The sequence below is a fragment of the Chiloscyllium punctatum genome, chromosome 1, assembly GCF_047496795.1.
Source record: "Chiloscyllium punctatum isolate Juve2018m chromosome 1, sChiPun1.3, whole genome shotgun sequence".
Classification (NCBI taxonomy): domain Eukaryota; kingdom Metazoa; phylum Chordata; class Chondrichthyes; order Orectolobiformes; family Hemiscylliidae; genus Chiloscyllium; species Chiloscyllium punctatum.
In genome coordinates this window covers 165,260,365-165,276,943 of record NC_092739.1, presented here as the reverse complement: position 1 = coordinate 165,276,943, position 16,579 = coordinate 165,260,365, and the positions used below count along the sequence as shown (strand labels likewise).

At 44.5% G+C, this 16,579-nt stretch overlaps 1 protein-coding gene across 1 annotated transcript in view; it reads left to right on the top strand.

Annotated features, from left to right (window-relative positions):
• The window catches only part of emx1 (empty spiracles homeobox 1), a 53,015-nt gene extending 36,752 nt beyond the window's left edge, over positions 1–16,263 (top strand). Inside the window, exon 3 of the mRNA XM_072580373.1 lies at positions 16,094–16,263. Coding sequence (XP_072436474.1) covers positions 16,094–16,261 — 168 coding nt within the window. The 3' untranslated portion in view covers positions 16,262–16,263. The remainder of the gene's footprint in view (positions 1–16,093) is intronic.
• The last annotated feature ends 316 nt before the right edge of the window (positions 16,264–16,579 follow it).

The following is a 16,579-nucleotide window of genomic DNA, read 5'->3' as shown; positions in this document are numbered from 1 at the left end:
TTATTCTTAATCAGCTCCTTTCCCTGTGAAGTGGTTTGTGACATCGCCCTCTGCCACAGTCAGTCTCTTGATCCACACCTATTATCCTCTTCCACTTACCTCTCGCTCGAGGGGGTGCACCCCTTGCAGTAAGCCCCAGTTGAAATACCTCTGTCTAACTTTGCACCGAAAACCCACTTGAATGAAATTTCCAGTTTACTCACTCAGTTTTGTCTCACCCAGCTGACATGATTTCACACTCAGGGTGATCAGCACTGAAAATAAATCTCTTAAAAGCTCACAATGACAGTACTTTGAAACTACCGATCCGTGCACATTAAAGCTTCACGTGCTATCTTACCCAGCTCTCAGTCCAGGGCTGAACTGAACATCCTACATAGAACATAGAACAGTACAGCACAGGAGTCGGCCCTTCGGCCCACCATGTCTGTGCTGACCATGTTGCCATTCTAAACTAATCCCGTCTGCCTGCACATGGTCTGTATTCCTCTATTCTGATGCCAGTTTGCCTGTGGGTCAGAGAGTAATCCTGAGATTACTATCCTGCAGGTTCTGTATTGTAATGTAGCTCCTAACTGTTCAAAGTCTTTCAGTAGAACCTCCTTTCTCATCCTATCAATGTCGTCGGGGCCAATGTGGATGAAAGAGCTGAATCTCTCCCCTCCCTCTCCAGCCCTGAGGAGATGTCCTTAACCCTGACACTGGGGGGTGGGGGGTGGGTGGGGTCACACAGCCCCTGAGATTCCTGCTCTCTGCCTGTTCATGGGTCTGTCTAAATGTCTCTTAAATGTTGCTCTTATATCTGCTTCTACCACCTCCCCAGGCAGTGCATTCCAGTCACCTGACACTGTATTTTTTTATTTTTCTGATTTTTTTTTGGAGAGCTTGTACTGAAGAATCTGTACCTAGGTATTTAAGATGGTGCTCTAAGCGGGTAGCTGTAAAATTTTCACTGTACTCATTTAAGTACCCGAGATAATAAAGCTAATTCAATTCAATTCTGTGTAGACAGTTTGCCTCACACATCTCCTTTAAACTTTCTCCTTTTCTCCTTAAACCTTTGCCCCCCAGTATTTGACATTCCCATCCTGGGAAAAAGACTCCAACCCTATCCATGTCTCCCATAGTTTCATATACTTCTCTTAGGTTGCCAGTCAGCCTCTGACAAGGTGGCAAAAACATCCACGATTGTTCACCCTCTCCTTATAGCTGATATACTCCAATCCAGGCAACATCCTGGGGAACCATTTTTACACCCTTTCTGAAGCCTCCATTTCCTCCCTGTAGTGTAGAGACCAGAAATGCACACAATACTCAAAATGTGGCCTCACTAAAGATGGGTACAGCTGCAACATGACTTGTCAACGTTTATATTCAATGGCCTTATGGCCTTCTTTACTACCTTATCCATTGTCTTACCAATGAGCTATGGACTTGTCTCCCAAGAGAGTCGTAGGAGTCTGGAATGCGTGCCGGGATGATGGTGGGGGCAGATAGGACGTTTAAGGGACTTTTAAATAAGCACGTGAATATGCAAGGAATGGAGGGCAGGCAGAAGGGACGTTTAGTTTGGTGTCATGTTCAACACAACATTGTGGGCCGAAGGGCCTGTTCCTGTGCTGTACAGTTCTGTGTTCTATTCCTCTGTATATCAATGCTCCTGTGGATCCTTCCTGTCTACTTTCCTCTTGCATTTGATCTACCAAAATGAATCACCTTACACTTGTCTGGATTACATTCCATCTGCTATTTCTCCACCCAACTTTCCAGCCATATCCTGATCTATATCCTGCTGTGTCCTTTGACAACCTTCCCTGGATCTTTTGTGACTTTGTCTTCTGGACCAGCCTACCATGCGACAGGGTTAGGGCTAGGGTTAAATGTTTTAGTATCCTTGTCAAATACATTAGAAAACATCCTGCCCCTCATTCCTAGTATTACTCTCGAAAATCTCTATTGCACTCTCCCTGGGGCTTTAACATCCTTCCTCAAATAAGTTGCCCAGAACTGAACATAACACTCCAAATATGGTCTGACCAATGATTTGCAGAGATGTAGGATCGTTCATTGCTTTTATACCCTATGCCTATATTTATAAACCCAAGGATCTCTTAACAGCTGCTTCAACTCACCCAGCCACCTTCAGAGGATGCTGGGGTCCCTCTGTTCCTGTAGTCCCCTCAAGGTTGTACCGTCAGACCTGCATTGTCCTTCTGTGTTTCTTTGAAAATGCATGACCTCACATTTCAGTGCTTAAATATTTGATATTTAAATCCATCTTCAATAATATGTGGGTTTCTGTCTCTCCCACCTTCACAAGCAACTGAGTTCCGGATTCCCACCACCCTCAAGAGAAGATTTCTCCTCACATCCATGAAACCATAACGCACAGGAGCAGAGTTAGGCCATTCGGCCTATCCAGACTACCCCACCATTTAATCATGGCTTATACATTTCACAATCCTATTCTCCTGCCTTCTCCCTGTAATTCTTGACCCCCCCTTACTAATCAAGACCCTGTCTTAAATATACTCAATTACTTGCCCTCCCCAGCCCTCTGTGGCAATGAGTTCCACAGATTCCCCACCCTCTGGCTGAAGAAATTCCTCCTCATCTCAGTTCGAAAGGGTCGTCCCTTCACTCTGAGGCTGTGCCCTCAGGTCCTAGTGTCTCCTATCAGTGGAAACATCTTCTCCACATCCAGTTGCAATCAGTTTCAATAGAGCTTTTCCTTCTAACTCCAATTGAGTACAGGTCCAGAGTCCTCAACTGCTCCTCATATGACAATACCTTCATCCCTGAGATCATTCTTGTAAACCTCCCCTGCCGCCCCCTCCAAGAGTCAGCACATTTTTCCTTATATTCCCTTTAAACCTCCTGCCGCTTACCTCAAATATGATCTTTGCTTCTTGTTATCTATCCTGTCTTTCCCCCTCTTAATTTTATACATCTCAGTCATGTCCCCTCTCAATCTCCTGTGTTCTTAAGGAAAACAACTCTGTCCAATATTTCTTCATAACCAAAACTCTCCAGCCGAGGCAATATCCTGGCAAATCTCTTCTGTACCTTCTCCAATGCTATCACATCCTTCCTATAATGTGGGTTCCAGAACTGCACACAATACTCTAGCAGTGGCCTAAGCAGTGTTTTATACTGTTCCAACAGAACCTCCCTGTTCTTAAACTCTGTGCCTTGGCTAATAAAGGCCCATATGCCTTCTGAAGCACTTTATTCACCTTTCCTGATACATTAAGGGACCCGTGAACATGCACATCAAGGTGCCTCTGACTGTCGGTGCTTCACAGGCTCTGACTGTCCATCATGTATTCCCTTGCCTTGTTTGTCCTGCTCAAGTGCATCACCTCACATTTATCTGATTGAATTCCATTTATCTCTGATCAGCCCACCCAACAGCCTGCCCTCCTGCAACCTAAAGCAAGCCTCCTTACTGTTTTCCACGTTGCCAGTTTTTTTTGTATCATCTGCAAACTTACTAATCAACCCTCCTATATTAAAGTCTAAAATACCTATACACAAACTGCAAGAGCATCAATACTGACCCCAGTGGAACTTCACTGGACACAGACTTCCAGTTGGAAAAAGACACCTCAGCCATCATCCTCTACTTCCTGCCACTCAGCCAATTATGGATCCAATTTCCCAAATTTTTTTGGATCCGATGGGCTCCTACCTTCACTATCAGTCTCCTGTAGAGGACCTTACCAAAAGCCTTGCTGAAGTCCAAATAGACTACATCAAACACATTGGCCTCACTTACACACCTCTGACTATTAATTAAATTCCCTACAGTATGGAGACAGGCCCTTCAGCCCAACAAGTCCACACTAACAAGCATCACTCTAATCTCCAGTATCTGCAGTACTGACTTTTGCCTAATAAATACTGCTCTGGCCAGCAATGTCCACATCCTGTCAATGAATATTTATTTAAAAAAAACACTGGGATATATTTCAACCAGCCCTGGAGATTTATCTATTTTTGAGCCTGACAGATCACTCAGAAACCTCTCTCTCTGTTTATTCCTTTTCTTCTACATGGGCTCTCACCAGCCAGCTCAGAGCCAGTCCCCGGAATCTGGAGACTCTCTGAACACCCTCTCTGCCTAAGCTCACTTCTTAAATTATATCATAGTCCTTAATGAGGATTCAGGTTCAGACAATTCTTAGACAGATAGATCTCTGTTCTATGATAGAACATTTCAGCGCAGTACAGGCCCTTCAGCCCTCAATGTTGTGCAGACCTGTGGAAACAATCTGAAGCCCATCTAACCTACACTTATCCATTCTCATCCATATGCCTATCCGATGACCAGTTAAATGCCCTTAAAGTTGGTGAATCTGTTACAGGCAGTGCGTTCCACACCCATACTACTCTCTGAGTAAAAACAGGTCCTATATCTATCACCCCTCCATTTAAAGCTATGTCCTCTCATGCTAGCCATCACCATCTGAGGGAAAAGGCTCTCACTGTCTACCTGATCTTATCCTCTGATTATCTTATGTGACTCAATTGCGTCATCTCTCAACCTTCTTCTCTCCAACGAAAATAGCCTCAAATCCCTCAGCCTTCCCTCGTAAGACCTTCCCTCCATACCAGGCAACATTCTAGTAAATCTCCTCTGAACCCTTTCCAAAGCTTCCACATCCCTCCTATAATGCGGTGATCAGAACTGTATGCAATATCCAATACTCTGTACACACCAGTGTTTTGTACAGCTGCAGCATGATCTCATGGTTCCAAAACTCAATCCCTCTACCAATAAAAGGTAACACACTGTAGGCCTTGCTGCTCCTTGGGTGCTGCCTGAACTGCTGTGCTCTTCCAGCACCACTAATCCAGATTCTTAACAACACTGTCAACCTGGGTGGCAACTTTCAAGGATCTATGCACCTGGACACCAAGATCTCTCTGTTCATCTATACTACCAAGAATCTTGCCATTAACCCATTACTCTGCATTCCTGTTACTCCTTCCAAAGTGAATCATCTCACACTTTTCCACATTAAACCCCATTTTCCACCTCTTATCCCAGCTCTGCAGCTTATCTATGTCTCTCTGTAACCTACAACATCCTTCTTCACTATCCATAACTCCACCGACCTTAGTGTTATCAACAAATTTACTAACCCATCCTTCTATGTCATTTATATCCATCTAGGTCATTTATATAAATGACAAACAACAGTGGATCCAAAACAGATCCTTTCAGCTTGCCAATTTCTGATCCAAACCGTGAAATCACCCTCAATCCCACGCCTCTGTATTTTCTGCAATAGCCTACTGTGGGGAACCTTATCAAACATCTTACTGAAATCCATATACACCACATCAACCACTTTACCCTCATTCACCTGTTTGGTCACTTTCTTAAAGAACTCAATAAGGTTTGTGAGGCATGACCTACCCTTCACAAAACTGTGTTGACTATCCCTAATCAACTTATTCATCTCTAGATTATTATAAATCCTATCTCTTATAACCCTTTCCAACACTTTACCCACAACTGAAGTAAGGCTATAATTACCAGGATTGTCCTGACTCTCCTTCTTGAACAAGGGAACAACATTTGCTATCCTCCAGGCTTCTGGTACTATTCCTGTCGACAATGATGACATAAAGGTCAAAGTCAAAGTCTCGGCAATCTCCTCCCTGGCTTTCCAGAGAATCCTAGGATAAATCCCATCTGGCCCAGGGAACGTATCTATTTTTACACTTCCCAGAATTGCTAACACCTCCTCCTTATAAACCTCAATCCATCTAGTCTAGTAGCCTGTACCTTAATATTCTCCTCGACCACATTATCTTTATCTGGTGTGAAATTGGGCTGCTCTTCCAATGCACCTTGCTCAAAGACCTCAGCGATAGACTTTAAACCTGTAGGTTTGCACAAATGAAAGTTTTAAAGACAATTGGGATGATATGGTCTCCTCATCCAGGTCACTGGTGTACATTGTAAGTAAGTGAGACCCACACCTTCCTTGATGTAGCACCTCACCCTACCATCTTCCTGTTTTAAATATGACAATCACATGAACAATCCATTAATCCACTGAACCCTTATTTAATCAATGGTTTCAGTTTGGTTTAATATTGTATCCCTATCTCTTCCCTCACACCATTGAAAATTACCAAACATAATTCATGTGGACCAGATGTCTTACCGCACCACCCCCCCCCCTTAGAGTTTGTTTATATCAGCAACTAGTGCGCCTCTTTCTATCTCAAATATTTTATCATTGATTTTGATCCTTCTATATTATATAATCCTGGTGTATATTGAGGCAAAGAATTTAAGATTTCTGTCATTATTCATCTATTTGTAGGAAAATATTACATTTACATATTCATTGATGCCTCAATAGAATACATAATTTAGTTTAGATTCGTTGCTAATTTAATTTTATAGTCTCTCTCTTTATCCACCATTTGTCTTGTTTCCTAACCTATCTATATTGTCTTCTCATCTTCTCCTTTCTCTTCAATGTGGTTAGTCTTTTCTTCAGAATCAGTGCCCAGGGTGTGTCAATACTACTTTTGGGAGAAAGTGAGGATGCTAGAGACCAGAGTTGAAAAATGTGGTGCTGGAAAAACACAGCAGGCCAGGCAGCATCCGAGGAGCAGGAGAGAATCAATGTTTCGGGCATAAGCCTGAAGAAGGGTTTATGCCCGAAACGTCGATTCTCCTGCTCCTCGGATGCTGCTCATTACTACTTTTGTTTATTTTTTGTCTTTGATTAAAGGCATTTCCGGATCACTGTTTTAAAGGGTTCCCACTGCTGTTCTTTTTCTGTAGCGGTAAATGTTTACCCAGAGTACTTTCCTAAGTCCCATTCTCATCCCCTATGTAACCTTGATGATAAGCTGCCATGTAAAGATGGAACTACTGCTCACTCATTGACATGCTGCCCCCTAGTGATATTGCTGGAAATAACAGCATCAGGTGAAACAACAACATGCATTCCCAGCTCGTTCTCAGTACTGCCTTTCTCAACTTCCCCAGTGTCTCTAATTTGTCTGACCTTCAATACTGGATGAAGAGAAATCTCCTCCAAGCAGGGAGGCATGGCGGCACAGCGGTTAGCACTGCTGCCTCACAGCGCCAAAGACCTGGGTTCAATTCCCGACTCAGGCGACTGACTGTGTGGAGTTTGCACATTCTCCCCGTGTCTGCGTGGGTTTCCTCCGGGTGCTCCGGTTTCCTCCCACAGTCCAAAGATGTGCAGGTTAGGTGAATTGGCCATGCTAAATTGCCCATAGTGTTCAGGGATGTTTAGGTTAGGCTCATTAGTCAGGGAAAATATAGAGTACTAGGGGAGGGGAATAGGTCTGAGTGGGATACTCTTTGGAGGGTCAGTGTGGACTTGTTGGGCCAAATGGCCTGTTTCCACACTGTAGGAATTCTATGATTCTAAAAGCTTTAGGCCAACCACTTTGCCCAACCGGCAACTGAATGAGAATGTACAAAGCATGGTTAGTATGTTTCCAGCTGACACTAAAATAGACGGTAGTGTGGACAGTGAAGAAGGTTAGCAGAAATTGCAGCAGGACCTTGATCAGCTGGGGATGTGGGCCAAGAAATGGCAAATGGAATTTAATATAAATAAGTGATGATATAGATAAGTGTATAAGTCCTGCTAAGATTTGCTTTCCCAAAAAGAGTCACAGAAATGTGCAGCATGGAAACACACCCTTCAGTCCAACCCATCCATGCTGACCAGATATCCCAACCCAATCTAGTCCCACCTGCCAGCACCTGGCCCATATCCCTCCAAACCCTTCCTATTCATATACCCATCCAGGTGCCTCTTAACTGTTGCAATTGTACCAGCCTCCACCACTTCCTCTGGCAGCTCATTCCATACCTGTACCACCCTCTGTGTGAAAACGTTGCCCTTCACGTCTCTTTTATATCTTTCCCCTCTCACCCTAAACCTATACCCTCTAGTTCTCGACTCCTCGACCCCAGGGAAAAGACTTTGCCTATTTATCCTATCCATGCCCCTCATAATTTTGTAAACCTCTATAAGGTCACCCCTCAGCCTCCGACACTCCAGGGAAAACAGCCCCAGCCTGTTCAGCCTCTCCCTATAGCTCAGATCCTCCAACCCTGACAACATGCTTGTAAATCTTTTCTGAACCCTTTCAAGTTTCACAACATCTTTCCGATAGGAAGGAGACCAGAATTGCACGCAACATTCCAATAGTGGCCTAACCAATGTCCTGTACAGCCACAACATGACCTCCCAACTCCTGTATTCATATTCTGATCAATAAAAGAAAGCATACCAAACGCCTTCTTCACTATCCTATCTACCTGCAACTCCACTTTCAAGGAGCTATGAACCTTCACTCCAAGGTCTCTTTGTTCAGCAACACTCCTGAGGACCTTACCATTAAGTGTATAAGTCCTGCTAAGATTTGCTTTCCCAAAATGCAGCACCTCGCATTTATCTGAATTAAACTCCACCTGCCACTTCTCAGCCCATTGGCCCATCTGGTCATATAGAGGTCTTGCATTTTGGAAAGTCAAATCAAAGTAGGAGTTTCATGGTAACTGATAGGGCCTTAAGGAGTGCAGTGGAACAGAGAGATGTTGGGGTTCAGGTGCGTGGTTCCCTGAAAATTGAGTCACAGGTAGACAGGGCAGTCAGAGCATTGAGTATAGAAATTGGGAAGTTTTAGAATTTAGAATCCCTACAGTGTGGAAACAGGCCTTTTGGCCCAACGGATGACACAACCACATGACGCTCCGAACAGTAACCCACCCAGACCCATACCCTATGGTCCGATATTTACCCCTGACTAATGTACCGAACCTACACACCCATGAGTTATCTTCACCACTTGCTTTTCCACCTATTTTTGTTGTCATTCGAAAACTTGGCCACAGCACATTCTCTTTCCTCATCCAAGTCATTAATAAATAATTGTGGCCCCAGCACTGGTCCCTACCACATTCCACTAGTTACAGCTTGAAAATGTATCCCCCTTCTCCCAACTCTCTTCCTTCTATAAGTTAGCCAATCCTCTATCCATGCTAACATACTACCTCTGACACCATGGGCTCTTATCATATTAAGCAGCATAATGTGTAGCACCTTAACAGATGCCTTCTAAAAATCTAAATATATTCCATCCATTGTCTCCCCTTTATCTATCCTCTTTGACACTTTCTCTCACCAGTATCTGAAACTGAAGCACACCTTCTGTTATCTTCGAAACAGGAGGAGGCTGTTCTGTCCATCAGGCCTGCAATGCGATCAACACCATCGTGGCCAGTTGAATAATTCATGTCTTTTACCCACATTATCTCCATAACCTTGTTTGCCATTTGATAACTTATCAACATCTACTTAACTATACTCAAGCCCTGATCTTCCACTGCTCTCTGGGATAGAGAATTCTAAGATTCACCACCCTCTAGGTCAAAGAAAAAGAATATTCTCATCACAGTCCTTTGTGGCATCCCCTTCATTTTTAAGACATTCCCTGGTTCTAGGACCCTCAACCAGGATCTAATCCATCTGCCCCTTGAAGTATTTTTGAAGGTGATCACCTCATTCTTTGCAATTATAGAGAATACAGGCTCAGTTTGCTCAGGCTCTTCAAAGAACAGTCCTGCCATTCGGGGTCAAATCGGGTGGACTGTAAATAAACCGGAAGAACTTTGGATGGTGGAAATCTGAAACAAAAGGAAGAAGTGCTGGAGAAACTCAGAGAAGAAAGCAGAGTTAACATTTCGAGGCAAGTGACCCTTCCTCAGAACTGGTTCTGATGTAGGGCTGCTGGACTTGAAAGCTTAACTCTATTTTCTGTCTCCACAGACGCTGCCCAACCTGCTGAGCTTGTCCAGCACTTTCAGTTTCTGTTTCTGGTGAACCTTAATTTCACTCTGTGGAGGGCAACAGTATCTTTCCTGAGATAAGGAGACTAATCTGTAATCCAGGACTGGTCTAACCATGCTCCCATACAATTATAAGAATTTCTCCTGTACTCAAATCCTCCTCTGATAAAGACTAACATCCACAAGCTTTCTGAATAGCGTACATGTTGCCTTCAGTGACTTATTGACAAGGACATCTATGCTCTTTTGTATTTCACCATTTGAGAAATACTCTGCTCATCTGCTTCTCTCCCCAAAGTGAATAACCTCACATTTTTCTACATTATATTTCATTTGCCAGGTATCTATATTTCATTGAACCGTTCTCAACTTTCCTGAAGCCATTTTACATCTTCCTCACAACACATATTCCCACTTAGCTTTGTATCATCCGCGAACGTGGAAACTTTGGTCCTCACCTCAAGATCACTGATATATTTGTGAACGGCTGGGGCCACGTGCTGATCCTTGCGAGATCCCACCAATCACAGGCTGCCAGTTCTTCAGATTGAGCTTCTAATTGCGTAACCTTTCCATGACCAAAACCAACTAATTCCAACTCTGTAACGCTCCCCTTCCCTTGATCCTGCCATCGTCCCTCTGCTGCTGAAGCCCTTCATCCATGCCTTTCTTGTTGCTAGGCATGACTATTCCAACTCTGTCTTGGAGAGTCTCCTACTTACTACCCTCAATAAATGTGAGGCCATCCAACTCTCTCTGACACCTCCTAAACCACAACAAGGCCCAATTATATTTTGCCCTCCCGATGCCTCCTGGCCCACATCGACTTCTAGTTTGACAATGGCTTGATTTAAGTATGAACATCCTTGCTGTCCAATCCATGTATCTCCACTCTAGCCCTCCCCTACCTTCAACAACACAAGACTTCGTGGTCTCTGTCTTCTCCAATTCTTGCCTCTTACACTTTTTGACTTCAGTGACAAAGCTCCAATTGGTTGTGCATTTAGGTGTCAACGCCATAAGTTCCAGATTACTCTCTGTCTAAAGTCCTGTTCAGTTTTCTCATTCCTGGTGAAGGGTCTATGGCCGAAACGTTGACTCTCCTGCTCCTCGGATGCTGCCTGACCTGCTGTGCTTTTCCAGCGCCACACTCTAGACTCTGATCTCCAGCATCTGCAGTCCTCACTTTCTCCTACCTTTCTAATTCTGCCAAGGATGAAGTCACAGCTGAAGGACCCACTCAAAAGCCTACAAATATCTTAGTGGCTTGTAGAACTTAGGGGAAGCAATGGCCTGGTGCTAATCCAGAGACCCAGTTAATATTCTAGGGACCTGGGTTTGAATCCCCCCAAGGCAGATGGTGGCATTTGAATTCAATTAAAAGAAATCTGGAATTAAGTGTCCAACGATGACCATGAATCAATTGTTGAAAAACCCCATCTGACTCATGAATGTTATTTAAGGAAGGAAACTGCCGAATTTACCTGGTCTGACCTATTTGTGACTCCAGACCCACAGCGATGTGTTTAATTCTTACCTGCCCTCTGGGCAATTAGGGATGGGCAATAAATACTGGCCCAGACAGTGACACCCTTATCCCGTGAAGGAGAAAAGAAAAAAGAATGATGGGGATGTTTACAGAGACGGGGAAGGGCAGACACATTTTCTTTCCTTATTCTAACATGAATCACACCTGCCATGGTCACATTCACTGGGGTGTATAAGATCTGAGTCATATGTGGGCGAGACCAAGTAAGGACAATACGTTTTCTTGCCGAAAGAACATTAATGAACCGGTTATATTTTACCACAATCTGACAACTTCACGGTCACTTTTATTAAGTTTTTAATGCTGGTCTTTGTCTCCAAGAAAAACAGACTCCAAATTCTCAGACATCCCTGGGTGGAATTTGAACATGCTCTCTGGATTGTTAACCATGTTGTTGGATTTAATAACAGAACCAATACACCACCTGCATACCTGGTGATGGTGCAACTGTGGATGTTGCTGGGTGGGCCAGTATGTGTTGCACATCTCCATGTACATTGATCAAGCTGGTGGTAAGATGCCTTTTGAACCACTGCAGTCCAACTGGTGTGAGGACACACATATTGCTAATGGGATGTCATTTTGACCCAGTGGCACTGAAGGTATCTGCTGTCCTTGTCCTTCTTGATGGAAGTGGTCATGGCTTTGGAAAGTGCTGTCTGAGGATCTTTGGTGAATTTCTGCAGGTCATCTCATTGCACAGAAGGGAAGAAGGGAAAGGAGGAGAGTGTCAGTCATTGGGGACTCAATAGTTAGAGGGTCAGATAGAAGGTTTGTTGGGAACGAGACACGCGGTTGGTGTGTTGCCTCCCAGGTGCCAGCGTCCGTGATGTCTCGGATCATATCTTTGGGGTCCTTAAGGGAGAGGGTGACCAGCCTCAAGTTGTGGTCCATGTAGGTACCAATGGCATAGGTAGAAAGAGGGATAGTGATGTAAGGCAGGATTTCAGGGACCTCGGGTGAAAGCTGAGAGCTGGAACAAACAGAGTAGTTATCTCTGGTTTGTTACCATGTGGTGGCGAGGCAAGGAATAGGGAGAGATATCAGCTGAACACGTGGCTACAGGGATGGTGCAGGAGGGAGGGTTTCAGGTACTTGGATAATTGGGGCTCATTCTGGGGAAGGTGGGGCCTGTACAAACAGGACGGTCTTCACTTGAACCAGACGGGTACTAATATCCTGGGTGGGAAATTTGCTGGTGCTATTCGGGTGGGTTTAAACTCAGTAGGGGGATGGGAACCTGAGGTGTAGTTGCAGTGCACAGTAGGAAGGACAGGGACAGGATTTTCAGGGTCACAGGAATGTGCTGGCAGACAGCAAACTGGTTTGAAGTGTATCTACTTCAACGTCAGAAGTATCCGAAATAAGGTGGGTGAGCATGCAGCATGGATAGGTACCTGGGACTTCGATGTTGTGGCCATTTCAGAGACATGGATAGAGCAGGGTGAGGAGTGGATGTTGCAGGTTCCAGGGTTTAGATCTTTCATTAAGAACAGGCAAGGCGGTAAAAGAGGGGGAGGTGTGGCCTTGTTAGTTAAGGACAGTATAACGGTGGCTGAGAGAACTTTTGACGAGGACTCGTCTACTTGAGGTAGTGTGGGCTGAGGTTAGAAACAGGAGAGGAGAGGTCACACTGCTTGGAGTTTTTTATAGGCCTCTGCAGAGTTCCAGGGAGGTGGAAGAGAGGATTAGCAAAATTATTCTGGGTAGGAGTGAAAGGAACAGGGTGGTCATTATGGGGGACATAAACTTCCCCAACATTGACTGGAAATGCTATAACTCTAGTACTTTGGATGGATCAGTTGTTGTCCAATGTGTACAGGAGGGTTTCCTGACACAGCATGCCAAAGGGCCGACAAGAGGCGGGGGGGGCACACTGGATCTGGTGCTTGGTAATGAACCAGGCCAGGTGTTTGACTGAATTGTAGGTAAGCACTTTGGAGAGAGTGACCATAATTCAGTTATGTTTAGTTTAGTGATGGAAAGGGATAGGTACATACCACAGATCCAGAGTTATCAATGGGGTAAGGGCAATTATAATGCGATTAGGCAAGAATTTGGTTGCATAGAATGGGTTAGCAAAATGCAGGACATGCAGACAATGGAAATGGGGAGTGGGTTTAAGGAACAGATATTGTGTGTCCTTGATAGGTATGTCCCATGCAGGCAGGGAGGAAGTGATAAGGCAAGGGAACCGTGGTTTACTACAGAAATTGCATCTCTTGTTAAGCAGAAGAAGGAGGCTTACGTAATGATGAGACAAGATGGTTCAGATGAGGCAATGGAGAGTTACAGATCAGCTCGGAAGGATTTAAAGAGAGAGTTAAGAAGAGCAAAGAGAGGACACGAGCAGTCTTTAGCAAATAGAATAAAAGAGAACCCTAAAGCTTTCTATAGGTATGTGAGGAATAAAAGGATGACGAGGGTAGCAATAGGGCCAGTCAAAGACAGAAGTGGGAAGTTGAGTGTGGACCCTGTGGAGATTGGAGAGGTGCTAAATGACATTCCTCATCAGTTTTCACTCAGGAAAAGGAGAATATTGTAGAGGAGAAGAATGAGATACGCGATATTCAGCTAGAAAGGATCAAGGTTAGTTATGAAGAGGTGTTATCAATTCTAGAAGGAGTGAAAGTAGACAAGTCCCCTGGGCTGGATGGGATTTATCCAAGGATTCTCTGGGAAGCTAGGAAGGAGATAGCAGAGCCTTTGGGTTTGATATTTGAGTCGTCATTGTCTACAGGTTTAGTACCAGAGGACTGGAGGATTGCAAATATTGTGCCCTTGTTCAAGAAGGGCAGTAGAGATGACCCAGGTAATTATAGACCAGTGAGCCTTACTTCTGTTGTAGGAAAGGTATTGGAAAGGATTATAAGAGATAAGATTTATAATCATCTAGCAAGCAACAAGTTGATTACAGATAGTCAACATGGTTTCGTTAAGGGCAGATCATGTCTCACAAACATCATTGAGTTTTTTGAGAAGGTGACCAAGCATGTAGATGAGGGTAGGACAGTTGACGTGATATACATGGACTTCAGTATAGCCTTTAATAAGGTTCCACATGGTAGGCTGATGGAGAAAATGCAGAGGCATGGAATTGAGGGTGATTAAGCAGTTTGGATTAGAAACTGGCTTTCTGAAAGAAGGCAGCGAGTGGTCGTTGATGGAAAATATTCAGCCTGGAGTCCGGTTACTAGTGGAGTGCCACAAGGATCTGTTTTGGGACCACTGCTGTTTGACATTTTTATAAATGACTTAGACACAGGCATAGGTGGGTGGGTTAGTAAATTTGCAGATGACACAAAGATCGGTGGAGTAGTGGACAGTGTGGAAGAATGTTACAGGTTTCAGGGGGACTTGGATAAACTGCAGAATTGGCCTGAGAGATGGCAAATGGAGTTCAATGCAGCTAAATGTGAGGTGATGCACTTTGGGAAGAAGAACAGGAAGGCAGAGTAGTGGGTCAATGGAAAGATTCTTGGTAGTGTGGATGTGCAGACAAATCTTGGAGTCCATGTACATAGACCTCTGAAAGTTGCCACCCAGATGGATAGTGCTGTTAAGAAGGCATACGGTGTGTTAGGTTTCATTTGTAGAGGGATTGAGTTCCGGAGCCGCAATATCATGCTGCAACTATATAAAACGGTGGTGCGGACACACTTGGAATATTGTATACAGTCCTGGTCCCCATATTTCGGGAAGGATGTGGAAGCATTGGAAAAGATGCAGAGGAGATTTACCAGGATGTTGCCTGGTCTGGAGGGAAGGTCTTATGAGAAAAGGCTGAGAGACTTGGGTCTGTTCTCATTGGAAAGAAGAAGGCTAAGGGGGGATTTGATAGAGACATACAAGATGATCAGAGGATTAGATAGGGTAGACAGTGAAAGTCTTTTTCCTAGGATGATGACATCAGCTTGTATGAGGGGGCATAACTACAAATTGAGGGGTGATAGATTTAAGACAGATGTCAGAGGCAGGTTCTTTACTCAGAGAGTGGTAAGGGCATAGAATGCCCCAACTGCTAATGTAGTCAACTTAGCCACTTTATGGAGATTTAACCAATCCTTGGATAAGCACTTGGATGATGATGGGATAGTGTAGGGGGACGAGCTGAGAATAGTTCACAGGTCGGCACAACATCGAGGCCAAAGGGCCTGTTCTGCACTGTACTGTTCTATGTTCTATGATAGTACACCCTGCTGCTACTGAGTTTTGGTGGTGGAGGGAATACGTGCTTGTGAATCAAGAACACTGCTTTGTCCTGCATGGTATCAAGCATCTTGAGTGTTGTTGAAACTGCACTCATCCTGGCAAGTTAGGGGGTATTCCATCACACTCCTGACTTGTGCCTTGCAGGCTCTGGGGAGTCAGGAGGTGAGTACTCACTGCAGTATTCCTAACCTCTGGCCTGCTATTGTAGCCATTGTGTTTATGTGGTAAGTCCAGTTGAGTTTCTGGTGAATGGTAAATGCCAGGATGTTGATAGTGGGGCGTTCAGTGAGAGTGAGACTGTTGAATGTCAAGGGGTGACTCTCTTATTGGAGATGGTCATAGCCTGGCATTTGTGTGGCTCGACTGTTACTTGCCACTTGTCAGCCCAAGCCAATTTCCATGTCTCTTTCTTCCACAATTGAAATATTATGTCTGAAGTCTGAACCTGTGATGTCTTTTCCTGGCAGGTGAAGGTGTGGTTCCAGAACAGGAGGACGAAATACAAGCGTCAGAAGCTGGAAGAGGAAGGGCCTGAGTCCCAGCAGAAAAAGAAAGGCTCCCATCATGTCAACCGCTGGAGACTGGCCACCAAACAGTCCAGTCCCGAGGACATTGACGTCACCTCTGAGGACTAGCGAGGCAGAATGGGGGCAGGGTGGGGAGGGGGTGAAGGGAAAATGGCAAAGGTGGGTGTGGAAGGGGAAGGCAAAGAGCAAGAGACATTGAAGGGGACTAAATGAAAGAACAGACATTTCTGACCCAGTGCAAGGAGGATGGGAAACCTTCAAAAACAAGTTTGGAGAATGACAACAAGACATTGACAATCATCAAAGACCTTGTACAAGACTTTGTGGAGAGTGAATCTCAAAGGAAAATGCACTTCAGGATGTAGTTGGAAGAGGGTAATACTTTTCCAGTGACATTGAACCATGCCCTGTATATATATAAATATA